At 30.2% G+C, this 13,261-nt stretch overlaps 5 protein-coding genes across 5 annotated transcripts; 2 read left to right on the forward strand and 3 right to left on the reverse strand.

Moving 5' to 3' along the window:
- Positions 1-182: 182 nt before the first annotated feature.
- Positions 183-5,170, forward strand: LOC126922895 (vacuolar protein sorting-associated protein 11 homolog). The gene is made up of 16 exons (XM_050735827.1): positions 183-349; positions 444-512; positions 613-786; positions 860-1,056; positions 1,133-1,391; positions 1,469-1,623; positions 1,703-1,936; positions 2,026-2,326; positions 2,401-2,589; positions 2,661-2,783; positions 2,863-2,990; positions 3,062-3,274; positions 3,351-3,523; positions 3,594-3,891; positions 3,974-4,296; positions 4,385-5,170. The coding sequence occupies exons 1-16, from the start codon at positions 332-334 to the stop codon at positions 4,810-4,812; spliced, it is 3,282 nt and encodes a 1,093-aa protein (XP_050591784.1). The 5' UTR covers positions 183-331; the 3' UTR covers positions 4,813-5,170.
- On the reverse strand, positions 4,800-6,731 carry LOC126922927 (uncharacterized). The gene is made up of 2 exons (XM_050735890.1): positions 5,708-6,731; positions 4,800-5,641 (listed from the first exon to the last, which is right to left on the reverse strand). The coding sequence occupies exons 1-2, from the start codon at positions 6,716-6,718 to the stop codon at positions 5,351-5,353; spliced, it is 1,302 nt and encodes a 433-aa protein (XP_050591847.1). The 5' UTR covers positions 6,719-6,731; the 3' UTR covers positions 4,800-5,350.
- Positions 6,732-6,890: 159 nt separating this feature from the next.
- LOC126922903 (activating signal cointegrator 1 complex subunit 2) lies at positions 6,891-10,675 on the forward strand. Its single transcript, XM_050735841.1, has 15 exons — positions 6,891-6,981; positions 7,065-7,114; positions 7,226-7,303; positions 7,544-7,704; positions 7,853-8,237; positions 8,315-8,532; positions 8,609-8,794; positions 8,879-9,034; positions 9,124-9,217; positions 9,286-9,456; positions 9,518-9,652; positions 9,729-9,865; positions 9,958-10,078; positions 10,166-10,343; positions 10,467-10,675. The coding sequence occupies exons 2-15, from the start codon at positions 7,100-7,102 to the stop codon at positions 10,604-10,606; spliced, it is 2,175 nt and encodes a 724-aa protein (XP_050591798.1). The 5' UTR covers positions 6,891-6,981; positions 7,065-7,099; the 3' UTR covers positions 10,607-10,675.
- On the reverse strand, positions 9,899-12,110 carry LOC126922941 (bridging integrator 3-like). The gene is made up of 4 exons (XM_050735911.1): positions 11,762-12,110; positions 11,562-11,669; positions 11,308-11,482; positions 9,899-11,245 (listed from the first exon to the last, which is right to left on the reverse strand). The coding sequence occupies exons 1-4, from the start codon at positions 11,767-11,769 to the stop codon at positions 10,736-10,738; spliced, it is 801 nt and encodes a 266-aa protein (XP_050591868.1). The 5' UTR covers positions 11,770-12,110; the 3' UTR covers positions 9,899-10,735.
- Positions 12,111-12,202: 92 nt separating this feature from the next.
- LOC126922957 (DNA-directed RNA polymerases I, II, and III subunit RPABC2) lies at positions 12,203-13,222 on the reverse strand. Its single transcript, XM_050735933.1, has 3 exons — positions 13,058-13,222; positions 12,607-12,759; positions 12,203-12,538 (listed from the first exon to the last, which is right to left on the reverse strand). The coding sequence occupies exons 1-3, from the start codon at positions 13,084-13,086 to the stop codon at positions 12,328-12,330; spliced, it is 393 nt and encodes a 130-aa protein (XP_050591890.1). The 5' UTR covers positions 13,087-13,222; the 3' UTR covers positions 12,203-12,327.
- Between the last annotated feature and the right edge of the window lie 39 nt (positions 13,223-13,261).

The following is a 13,261-nucleotide window of genomic DNA, read 5'->3' on the forward strand; positions in this document are numbered from 1 at the left end:
AATTTAGTACCAAATAACGTACACGGGTGGCGCATGATTCCGAATAATCCTACGTCGACATCTTTGCAAGAATGCAGCAAACTAAATGCATCGGTGCAGCATGTCGGTATAGTAGAAAATACATGTGCTTGCATCGCGCATGCGAGTGACCAAATATATATCATAACTGAGGGGAAATGTCATGCATAATCAGCTGGTCAAATATAGGTGAAAAGATGGCGGGCGTGCAACTTGATGTTGTTAGGTGTCAAAAGAAGCAACTTTAACACGCTGTTCACTGGCTGTGTCGACAATATTTTGTTGCAAATGTGTAAATAGATAATTGCTGTACATGATGGCATTTCTCGAGGTTAGTCTCACATTTTATTCGAACATTTGATCGTATTTTATATATCGTGTACATAACCCCCTTTTCCTCACACGAAAACGCATTTATCTTTTAGTGGAGACGCTTCAATTTTTTTGATCTTAAAAAAGAAGTTGACGGCGGGAAAATAGCCACGGCACTTGGTGTGAGTATTCATCGACTGAAATCCGATTTTTTCTGACATGATATTTGGTTATAGGTTAAGGCTATCGTGTTCGATGTATATTATATGCTCTGTTGATTAGGACGCCCAAGTGACAGCAGCTACGAGCGGTAACGGGACTCTAGTATTCGGAGATTACACAGGCAATGTGCATTTAGTGAATAGAACTTACGATGTTACCACATTTCGCGCTTATGATGTCACATTAACACTAGCTCAACAAGTCCAACATTCCACTTTCTTGTTCACCATTGGTGTTAGTATCATTGCATAATTGTTACACATTGATGCAGAGATATTTGTCAATAATGAAAAGTATGTTTCCTTAGGAAGATGAATCAGGTTGTAATCCTACCATAAAGGTCTGGAATTTAGCTAAACCAGATAAACAAGGCAATCCAACATGTCTTCGTATAAGTAGAGCCATACCAAGTTATAGAGCAGTTCCTGCAACTGCTCTATGTGTGCATACTAGTCTTACATTAATGGCTATTGGCTTTGGAGATGGCTCTATTATGCTGTATAGGTAAAAATAATTAATTTTAATAATGGTAATCTTCTAATTTTCAAACATGTTTTAATATACAACTTTCAATCCTTAGGGGTGATTTAACTAGGGAAAGGAAAAACAAGATAAAAGTATTCGAACATACCAATTTTTCAGTTACTGGTTTAGCAATAAAATCTAGTGGCAAACAAACTCATTTATTTGTTGCTACACCAAATAGCGTTTTCGTATATAATATTACTGTTAAGGATCAAGAATTTAAATCTCCCTTGGATACTATGGGCTGTGCCAGAAAGTGTAGTGTTCTTGCAGAATCTATGCAAGATAGTCATTTTATGATTGGTCGTGATGATGTAATAACATTAACATAATTTTATTATGGAATGTATGTAATAAATACTTTTCTACTAATAAATTTGTATTACTTTAGGCAATTTATTGTTACACACCAGATGGTAGAGGTCCTTGTTATGCAGCTGGCGGTCAAAAAATCATGTTAGAGTGGTTTAGAAGTTACCTAGTTATTATAGCAAAAGAATCTGCGAATGATCCAAGAACAACAACTACCATTTCTGCAAAACCAAGGTAAGGAAATTTTACAGATTCATAGTTTTTACAAATTCATTAAATATAAACTAATTTTTAAAATATCATATGTTTATAGTACTATAGAACCAATACCTCCAGGAGTGGATAAGCATGTAATTACAGTACTTGATATACAAAACAAATGCATTGTTTTTTCTGCCCCAATGTTGTCTGTACAAGCTGTTCTATCAGAATGGGGTGGATTTTTTATACTCAGTGGAGATAGTAAACTTTATCACTTAGATGAAAAAGACTTGCAATCGAAATTAGCATTACTTTTCAAGAAGAATTTATATGATATATCTATAAGGTAGGTAATTTCTAGCTGAAGTTGTAGAAAATATTCCAATTATAATTATAATTGTATATAATTATAATTTAATATTACACTATTTTTAGAATAGCTAAGAATCAACAATATGATGCTGAAGGTTTAGTCGATATATTCCGACAATACGGCGATCATTTATATTCAAAAGGAGATCATACTGGAGCGATAGAACAGTATATTAAAACTATTGGAAAGTTAGAACCGTCGTATGTAATTAGAAAATTTTTAGATTCTCAACACATAGATAATCTAACGACCTATTTGCAAGCTTTGCATAAAAATGGGCAGGCAACAGAAGATCATACAACTTTGCTACTGAATTGTTATACGAAACTCAATCATACAGATAAATTAAAAGAATTTATCATGGTAAACAAACTATGACTAATTTGAATACAAAATTTATCGGTAATTTTTATGATTATGTTATATAATGATTTTAGACAAAAGATAGAGAGATTGATTTCGATGTCGAAATTGCAATAAAAGTTTGTCGTCAAGCATCGCCGGAGGATGCTTTGTTGCTTGCAAAAAAACATGATCGTTACGAATGGTATCTTCGTATTCAAATAGAAGATAAACACGAGTACAAAAAGGCATTAGAATATATGGCTACTTTGGACTTTGAAGAAGTACGTTGATACATGCATTTAGATGTGCATCCAGATTCAATTTATTTGATTAATTTTGGACAATCTTTTAGGCAGAATCCAACATGAAGAAATATGGTACTATCCTGATAGAAAATGTGCCAGATGAATCAACGCAATTTTTAAAAGCCTTATGTACCAATTATAGGCCTTCCAATCAACCACTTGTAGATCAGGTAAAATTGAGGAATTAAAAAATAACAGATTTATATTGATACGATAAAACATATACCTATAATGACGTATTTGATTCAGGAAATGTTAGATGGTACTGTGGACCAACACATCGATAAAGCTAATCCAGAAGATTTTATTCACTTGTTTCTAAATAATTCAGAACGTCTCGTAGAATTCTTAGAGCACCTAGTAAAAATGAATACCAAGTTAGTATACCAAAATAAATAACAAGAAAAGTTCAATTTATATTCTACAAGTTAAATGTTTTAATACATAGGTGGAGCACTTTGGTATACAATACTTTAGTAGAACATTATCTTCATATTTGGTCAGCTTTGGATAATGATGTAGCAAAAGTACAATATGAACAGAAAATTGTACGACTTTTGCAAAATTCGGAAGCGTGTTACGATAAAGATCAAATATTAATCTTATGCCATCAGCATAATTTCAGGCGTGGTTTACTCTTTCTTTATGAAGAAAGTAAATTGTAGGTTGAAGTAACTTACACAATCAATATTATAATTCAAAAATTTATTTTATAATGTATATTATATTATATATAGATACCAAGAAATATTACGATTCCATTTACGCGAAGGAGACAGTGAACAAATTTTAGCTACGTGCAAACGATTTGGACATCAAGATCCGAATTTATGGGTCCAAGCTTTATGGAGTGTTGCAAGAAATAAAGAAGCACCAACTAAACTTCTTGCAGACATACTAACCCACATAGGTATGTCTAAAATTTAATTTAATCATTCTAGTGTCATATAACATTTTTAAACAAAATTTATATTGGACAGGTCAAGAAAGGCTTTTATCACCATTGATGGTTCTTGATGCACTTTCTACTTCACTTTCTTGTACCTTGGGCGATGTGAGAACCTATTTTAACAGTGTGTTACGGACAGAACATAAACAAACACAAGCAGATATAGAATTATCTGAAAAGTATCGAGCAGATACTAAAAAGATACGAGAACAAATAGATTCAATTAAAAATAGTACTATTATCTTCCAAGGATCACGTTGCAGTGCGTGTCACCATCAGTTAGAACTTCCATCGGTACATTTTATGTGTCAGCATTCATATCATCAACAGTGAGTTCAGATTTTATATCATATTATATATAATAATATTTTATGATGTATTTTAACATGTACGACGTTACTCTCGTAATAGCTGCTTTCAAAGATTCTCAGAGAATGAAAATGAATGTCCAGCTTGTTTACCAGACAATAAAAAATTGTTGGATATCATAAAAGCACAGGAACAATCAAAAGATCTTCATGAAACATTTCACAGTTTATTGGATCGAGCAGAGGATCCATTCTCATTAGTTGCTGATTACTTTGGTCGCGGAGTTTTTAAAAAATTAATGGTGATCACAGATAGCGATAAAATGTTGTCTGCGTCGGTGGCAAAGTTTGATGAATCAAAATTGAATTATGGGCCAGGAGCGGAAGCCAGAATCAGATTATCGGAGGGAAAGAACTCAACGTTAGGTAAGCAAAATTTTATTTGATTAAAAAAATTAATTTATTACTCTTCAAGCATAGCAATTTTTTATACAAATCAAAAATTTTATTATAGGAAAAACTGAAACTCATCGTTCGTATGATAATTATAATACAGTAGCGGATGATCGACTGCGATCTTATCCAAAATCAGATCTGTACTCTTCATCAGTAGAAGCGAATATCTCTGGTACATTCAATGACATATCTAGTCCACGAGGAAATTCGAAGAAAGCTGTGCCAGTACCTATAAAGGAAGCTCGTATTTTAAACAGCACGACACCAAAATCATCACCAGTTCAAAAATCGTACGTGCCACCAAAAACACCAATTGTACCATCGAATCCATTCGGAGCAGACGACTACGATGAATCGAAAAATCCATTTGCCGAAGACAAAGACGATGACACTACTAATCCTTTTAAAGATAATGACGACACAAATCCCTTTAAGAATAATGACGATGATGACTATAATAAGAACCTGAATCCTTTTGGTAGATAAATTATATTTATTATATTCAATTGTTTCAACCACTAAACTCATGAATCAGTAAAAAAGACAATTATGCGTTATTATTGACAAATAGGAACATTACAGCTTGCGAAGAAAAATATCGTAAATGTTATTGTCATATATAAAATTGTAAATTCATTACATGAATCTAGCTTGGCTTTCACCAGTATAATCCCCACAATTATTCAGCCTAGGTGTATCATGAACTTTATATTGTTTTTTCTTTTTATACACGAATCACATAATAATATCTTTGGTGCTTTATGCAATTTGTAAAATGAAACTATATATTCACGTAGAAAAATAAGATATATAATTGTATATTAAACAATTAATTGTACATATATTCATTTATTATTTTTTTTAAATTTCAACATATATATTTTACAAAATGTCTGTTAAAGAATCTCATTCGCTGAATTTTATAAAAAATACTTTACATTTTACAAAAAGATACATTTACCAAAGTGGTTTCCAAATAGCAATTAACAAATAAGCTATGCATAATATAAAAATACTAATCCAGTTATACATGATTTAAAATGTGTTTCCATTCACTTATTTGATCACTTATTCTGAAGGCATTCCAACTGTCTACAGTTTCTGGAATTCGCGGTTTTATAGAAACAGAAGTACAATATTCCTCAGTAGATACAGGTGTAAAAAAGTCAGAGAGTATCGGCACAACATCTTTTTGTCTTGGTTCTGGATCTTTACTACGAGTTAATCTGCTTGGCAATTGATTTTCATCTATGGATAAGTCTACCAAATCTTTGTAAACTGCTTCATCAAGAGGGAAATCTAAAGCAGTAGAAACCTAAAACACAAAACATAAGAGGATATTTTATGATCTTATAATTGTAAACCATCACTTTTTTACTACCTTTCCATTTATAAGATTTTTATATGAAGCTGGTAAATGTTCAATATTAGTTATAACTTTTTGTTTCTTCATTTCATTTAATTTATTAATTGTACACATAATAGAATTATATTCTGGTTTTGCCAATTTTTCTCCAGAAATAATTGGCTTTGTATGAATGTTTTCATCTGTTTCTAAAATTGCTAAATCATCTGGCTGACTGTGTGATACTCCTGGACCTATGTATGGCTGTATTTTAGGACCAATTATATCTCTTACAACTTTACTGTATTTATAACATGGCATAATATCACGAAGTTTTGAATTTAAATTCTTTTTTATTGTAATTGAACTAGATGTCTTCTGTGTGACATTTAACTTTTTTGTACCAGTGCCAGCAGAAGAAAGTCGATTCTTATGTTTTAAAATGTCTAAATCTGTAGATTTTGTAGTTACAGTTTTAATATTTTTTTTAACAACTGTTGATTTATTTTCTTTTTCTCTTCTACCTTTAGTGTAATCTTTCTTTGAACCATTAATTTTGTCAGAATTTTTTGATTTAAGTGTCTTGTCTAAACTTTTACTTTGTGCAATGGGAGAATCTGTAGAAACTGTTATGTCATTGTTTGGAAGTTTAATAGAAATTTTGGGAATATTAGCTTCTTTAATATTTGCTTTAATATTCTGACTGTTGTTAGCATCATTTAAAGGATTCTGATTTTCTGTCTTGATAGTATTTTTATCCAAAGAGGACGAGGTTTCAATTGAACAAGGAGATGCATTAGCATGTAATGTGAAGTTTGATGCATTATCAACAAGCTTTGAATTTTTATTTTCCTGATTGCCAGATATTTCATTCGATTTCACTAATTTAACAGGTTTATCTAGTCTTACGACACTTAGGATTTTCGGCTTATCCTTAATACCATTTTGATCAGTCAAGCTTTTTAATTCTTTTGTTATCGATTTACCAGTATCCGATTGACAAAATCTTACTTTTGGTCTCGCAAAAAATTTCGTATCCTTAGACATTATACAGAAATATAAAATTCTAAACTGTTTTATTTATAAGAACGTTAATAACGAAGTATAGTACAGCGGTCTGATAACAAAGTACTTATATGTATAATCAAAACATAACCTTTACGACAAAAAGCTTTTGGATGATGTCAAGAGTAACTGTCACTGTTAGAATCTTTTGCAGCACTACCAATTTCTTAACAAAACTACAAAGTTTGTCCTCTGGGATTTTTCGGCTTCAATCCTTTTTGGCAATTTTCAACTTACAAAGATAGGTTAGTTATCGAAAAGACTATAGCGCTTAGCGCTCGTGCATTGTTAGGATCGTAATTTGTTCAACAATTAATTTCTTGTGCAGTTGTTTAGCGACAATTAAGAATACTTTGAGAGAACATGGAACCTTATGAGGTAATTTATTTCCTATTATATATAGTGTCTCGTTATGAAGACATTCATTATAGTAGGTTAAAACAATACAATTTATTACAAACTTGCATAATGTTTTTATTCATTTAACAGAATCCCGATTTTCTACCACTAGAAAATTTAAAACTAACGATTAAAACCAATGGTATTGTCCAAAAGGTTGATGCTTTGGTACGTACATAAATAGCAATCTGTTTGTGGATATATCAATTGATATTTGTCAAGCTTTTGATTAATAAATCTTACTACTTTGGTATTATATGAGTTTTTCATACATCTTAAAATCACTTTTCGTATTTAATAATAACTTGTTAACAAATTCTCATATGTATTATTAATATCTATGAAATTAGAAAAGTGTTATCATAAATGATAAATAAATTGTTAATTTCTATGTGGCAATCATTTTAGAGTAAAATATGGGCAAGTGACCACTATTTTTTACATTATGAACCTCCTAATATATATAATGATGATGGATCTGAAATTGTGGGAGCAAAACTACGATGGATAGAAATTGTCAATTATATGATCAACGATTTAAAATGGTTACTCAGCCTTCCATTTTATAGGTAAGTATAATTAGTAACAACAGTACCATTGAAAATGTTCAATGATTCTTCTATAAGATTATAATCAAATTTGCAATCAAATTACCTGAAAGTTTCCTTTTAACACATACATTTACATATATTATATATTTATGTATCTCTTATTTAGATTTTGGTCAAATATTGTGTTTAATACTTCAGTATTAGATACATTGGTATCTTTTCTACAAGACGCACCACCATTCTATGCTTTAGAAAATTTTCCAAATTGCCCAGAAATGTTGGAACTTCTAGAAACACTAAGTCACTATGTACTTATAATTTTTGCACGACTTGTCACAAACAAAGAAAGTCCTGAAGAATATATGAACCGTCCATTTCTTGGAAATTTATTATATGACAAATACATATTTACGGTACCCATCATCTTTGATCTTTGCCAACTTTATGGTCGAGAAAATGCAAAAATAATGGAAAGGATCTTAAACTCTTTATTTGAATTAGAACCGCAGTATAATAATGATCTTCAGAGAGCTGTTCCTTGTCTTATAGAGGTGAGGTATTAGATACAATATACAGAACAACTAATGTTTTATCAAAACAGAATTAAATATAAGTGTTGTTAGTTTAGGCCTTTGAAAATGTTGAAAGAAAATTTGGTAGTGATTCTATATATACCGATGAAGCAGTTTCATTGTCAAAGCAGGATACTAATTCCTCAAAACTTACATTATTCCAGTTGGAAGATATGATATTATATGTTCTAGATATATCATCAACTGTTGGTGTGTTTTTAATAAATTATTCTCCAGCAGTGAGTATATTTCACACAGTGGATTTTATGAATAAGTAAGTTAAACTAATTAAACTATATCCTTATTTGTTCTAAGCGTTCTGAATAGTTTATTTTATCATTTATCATTAGACTTGTTTCAGTATATGAAAGCACAATACCTGAGATGTATAAAATATTAAAGAACTTAGCATATAATGATGAAAATATGCCGAAATATATAGAATTAAAACATCGTCTGGATGTAATAAGGATTGAAATTTTGAAGCTTTTTCGTATTATTATATATGAACCAATATTGACTATTCAAGAAAATTTGTAAGTGTATATATATAGATATTTAAATTACAAAGTATAATACATCCAATGTATAACATACTATGATTATAACATTATGCTTAGAAATATGATAAAGGAAGCAGAGGTAAAGGAACGGGTGGACGAATATCTTAATTTATTAACCTTAGCAATTTCTGAAAAAGAATTTATTACAGATTATGATCAATTTTATCCTGTTAAGTTAGATTTGACTATATTATCGAATATTTGTCCTGATGCGTATCCTTTTGTTAATGTAGTACTATTATGATTGCAATGATAGATAAATATATGGTGGTATTTTTTTATACTTAACAAATATTATTCAGTGATACAATAAAATATAATTATATTGTGAAATCAGTCAATACAATTATTGGAAGACCCAATGTTCCAGATACTAGCTTTTCTAATAACGTAAATGTAAGTTTGAGAAATGGCTTGCAAATTGTATTTTTATGAAGCTTTTACATAATATTACCTTTTCGTAGGAACCTGTAGCTGTAGCTGGACCTAGTGGTATTTTAAGTCAGACAACTATATCTGAAAACATAGAACCTTCAAATGAGAAACGAACTGTGGAAAAGAATTCTATTGAATTGGCTGTTCTTATTTCTGATGTTAAAGATATTTTAAATCATCTAGATGAAGGTTTTATTGGGGTAATTATTTCAATATGAAAGATGAAAGAATTGCGTGCATTTAACAGCATTTATTTTACAGACAAGTTTGGAATATTACAATTATGATAGTGCAGCTGTGGTACATGCTGTACTAGAAGATTCATTACCACCAGAATTAAAAGAATTGATGAAATTAGGGCCATCACAAATGCCTAGTGCACTACCAATCTATACAGTAAGAACATTTTATTATTTGAATCATGATACATAATCTAGTATAAACGATGTAAATATTCTTACTATTTTTCTAGGAAACTTCAATTAATGATGTAGCTAGTGGTATTGAAAGACTGGATATTAATATGCTTGATAATTTAAAGGGTGATGATGCATATGTTAAAAAATCTAAAGAAATCATAGATATACCTAAAGATTACATAACTAAAAAGTAAGGATTCAAGGTTACTCTGAATAATACATATAACACATATAAAAATATATATTTGTAGATAACAAGAATATAAACAAAATTTGTTACAGTTACAGTCTCGTCGAAGATGTATACGATGACGAGTATGATGATACTTATGATAACAGCGATATACGTGCTACACAGGATGATTCGACTGAAGCAGATTTAAGACCTTTTACTATACCTAGAGTTTGTATTTATATAATTCGGTTAAATTATAGTCTTCTCTAACACTATTAACATAATTATATAAAAATTAACGAACGATAATTTTAGGTTCTTCGCGAGAAACAAAAGGTTGAAACTGAAGAAGTTGAAACGGAATCAGAAGATGAAGATGTAAGAAATAACCAAAATGAGAGAGACTATTTTATACAAAATCCAGAAGAGGTACGCGCTAGAGCAGAACGACAAAGGCAAACGCGAAGTGGAAGAGGTGTACCGAATGTAATAGGTATATTTGTCAATTTTTATAAAGTGCTGAATATAATTTAATAGTTACACTTAAATACAGCATGCATTATTAGTGTTTTTTATCAGTTCCAATATTAAAATGATCTTGTTCTTGTATCTGCAGGTAATCCTAAAGGTCAAGGACAAGAGAAAGCTGTATTATACAATAGGCAGCAAAAGAACACCAAGAAGGCGGAACGCGCTAATCACAATCGTCGTTCTGGTGCCCAATGGAAACGAAATCAAGGAATGGTTCCATTATAAATCTATCTATACTTTTACAATATGAATGTAAATACTGCCATGTGATAAATACATTCGTACCTATGTTAATTTTATAGATTCAGTATCACAACTTTGTTAAGATATTTGTTTAGGAAATTTTTATAATTCTTAATGATCTTTAACTATTGTAAGAGCTCTTATTCTATTCATTTGATCAGTTACTGCTTGTTGGTATTCGACTTCAGGTACCATAGCGCTGGATGGCGATCCTAAAGTATTTGGTACTGGCATTAAGTGTGTAAATAAATGAGTTGCACTTCCATAGTAATCTAATTGTATCATGATTACAGCATGTATGCTAGGTTTAATATATTCCAATCTCTTGTCTAAAAACATTGGTAGTTCTACAAGTAATTGAGCATGAACAGTCTTCAAGTCCTTAGCAGCTGCTTCTTCTGTCCTGCGTTCTCTTTCTAATTTTGCGATATGACTAGCAGTTCTGTCTTTTTTCTCTTGCAATTTTTTGACACGATTATAAGAGTATTTCCAAGTTGTCACCAGTTCCTCACGCTTGGCAATTGCTGCGGCTATTAGAATGAATTCATCTCGTAATTTTTTTAATGGTTCTATGAAAGTTTTTTGACAGAGAGCTGCCATTTCTTGCACTGTTTTCCCAATCTAATAAATGAGCAAAATTTTCATGATGTTTCTTACCATGTAAAAACAATCTGTAAACTTACCTGTGTTGTTACTGAATGGTAATTTTCCACTACTTTTCTAAATTCATCACTGAGATGCGCTAAACCACAAGTTGTTAGATTTAATGTCAACCTTTGGTCTGCTCGATCTAAATTTAGCACAGCTTCTATATATTTTTTCATTTCCTTTGTCAATTTCCTAATTGTATCTTCAACGCTTGAAAAACAAATAACAAATTTTTTAATATATTTCAATACATCATGGCAACAAGTATTCTAACAATAAATATACATACTAAATGAGTCTTTGAACTGCAATATCTAATTCTCTGTCTTCTAAATGAGTTAATAGAGGTGGTGCTGGTGTAGGCCTCTGTGTCAAATGATTTTTCTTCAAAGGATTCCTATATACATTGTAATATTATTTAGAGGTGCTGTAACCTATTACACCTTTAACCTATTAGATTAATAAATAATTATAAATGTTATTACTTACCACGTCATATTATTGCTGTAATTTAACAAATATTCATAATATTATACTTCATCAATCAAAGTTGTTTTACATGAGTAGATTATTACGATTATTAGTTAAGAAAACATTGAACACAGTGACGTACACATTAATTCAGAGTCTTATCGTTACTAATCTAGTATTCAATAGATAAAGTACAAGATAAAATAATCCATATATTTTTATATTTCATTATGTTCATTTTTTTAATCTTATCAATAAATATTTAAAGAAATTATGTAATAGAAAAAAGCTGACTCTTTTTTTATTCAAATTTAACATAATACTTCCTAACCTCAACTGTCATATTTCTAACGTCAGCTTGACGTTTAAATCTAACACAATTGCAATATAAACATGTTTTTTCTCCTTTTTTTTTTTAAAGGATTTTATAACTGAAAAAATATATATACGCAAATAATATAGTTGCTAAATATTTTTTATTAAAATGAGTTATACAAAGTTGAAAATAATATAGATACAATAAGCTTTGATACTTCTTAAATTACCTTACATCTTTATTTAGTATGTACAGGATTAAGCAGAATTTAGTGATCTATTATGATTAATTCGTCTATACCCCAATCCTCATAACTATTGTCAGGTAAGTAACGTCTAATTATAATTGGAATTTTTCTTTGTTTTAGTTCTTTCATTGCAATTTGCAGTGGATCAGTTTCTCCTTCCAACTCAACCATCACAGGAGCACACATAGCTATTTGTAACGCTCTTGTCCCTAATACTCTTGCCCTTTCATATCTAAAAGCACATATTTAAAATATTTTTATTATTCTTAAGATTAAAAGCTTTTGCTCAACATCACCTACTTTGTCATATATCTTGTTGTAATTCTTTTGGACCTTTGCACTCCACCAGTAGCTTCACCAGCTGCTAATAATTCTATATTTTCTCCATCTTCTTCTTGAGGTTCTAGTTCAATGTTATCATCATCATCTACATCATCAAAATCATCTGCTACCCTGTAAATGAGGAAAAATTCAACGATCTTGATATACTTAAATTGAAATATACATTGTATAAAAGAAAAGTTATACTAGATCGTTAAAATAATTTATTAAATATCTTTTAGGTTATGTTTAACTTTATGTGTAATAGGGTGATAGAGAAATCTTTTTAACAAGAAATCTGAAAGTAGTTTTACTGCTAAAAGCTTTACGACTATAATTATTCTCCAAAATACCAATAAATTTTTGTCATAAAACTACAATACACACAAGTGGATATGTAAAAGATATCAGTTCAGTAAATATTACATACTCATCTCCATCAAAATCATCATCTGCCATTTTTCTTAATCAAATAAATGTTACTGTTAATACAAATTGATGACTCAATTACTTTTTTTGCAGTTTGTTAAAATATTTTTCGTTGGAAACAGTAATTAACGATGAGTACAAAACACAAGCAAATACTAAACGCGAACAAACGAATTGAAAATACCACTACTCTCGTGCAAAAATT

The sequence above is a fragment of the Bombus affinis genome, chromosome 13 (genome assembly GCF_024516045.1).
Source record: "Bombus affinis isolate iyBomAffi1 chromosome 13, iyBomAffi1.2, whole genome shotgun sequence".
NCBI classification, from domain to species: Eukaryota; Metazoa; Arthropoda; class Insecta; order Hymenoptera; family Apidae; genus Bombus; species Bombus affinis.

Coding starts and splice junctions, on each gene's coding strand:
- LOC126922895 (XM_050735827.1), top strand. Junction 2,327..2,400: donor AATTAAAAGAATTTATCATG/GTAAACAAACTA, acceptor TAATGATTTTAG/ACAAAAGATAGAGAGATTGA. Junction 2,991..3,061: donor CTAGTAAAAATGAATACCAA/GTTAGTATACCA, acceptor TTTAATACATAG/GTGGAGCACTTTGGTATACA.
- LOC126922927 (XM_050735890.1), bottom strand. CDS start 6,718: ATGTCTAAGGATACGAAATTTTTTGCGAGACCAAAAGTAAGATTTTGT. Junction 5,642..5,707: donor AAAATCTTATAAATGGAAAG/GTAGTAAAAAAG, acceptor TTTGTGTTTTAG/GTTTCTACTGCTTTAGATTT.
- LOC126922903 (XM_050735841.1), top strand. Junction 7,304..7,543: donor TCCAAAAGGTTGATGCTTTG/GTACGTACATAA, acceptor CAATCATTTTAG/AGTAAAATATGGGCAAGTGA. Junction 10,344..10,466: donor AGGTGTACCGAATGTAATAG/GTATATTTGTCA, acceptor TTGTATCTGCAG/GTAATCCTAAAGGTCAAGGA.
- LOC126922941 (XM_050735911.1), bottom strand. Junction 11,483..11,561: donor GCAGTTCAAAGACTCATTTA/GTATGTATATTT, acceptor TTGTTTTTCAAG/CGTTGAAGATACAATTAGGA. Junction 11,246..11,307: donor ACCATTCAGTAACAACACAG/GTAAGTTTACAG, acceptor CTCATTTATTAG/ATTGGGAAAACAGTGCAAGA.
- LOC126922957 (XM_050735933.1), bottom strand. CDS start 13,086: ATGGCAGATGATGATTTTGATGGAGATGA. Junction 12,760..13,057: donor GATGATTTTGATGGAGATGA/GTATGTAATATT, acceptor CCTCATTTACAG/GGTAGCAGATGATTTTGATG. Junction 12,539..12,606: donor ACAACAAGATATATGACAAA/GTAGGTGATGTT, acceptor ATGTGCTTTTAG/ATATGAAAGGGCAAGAGTAT.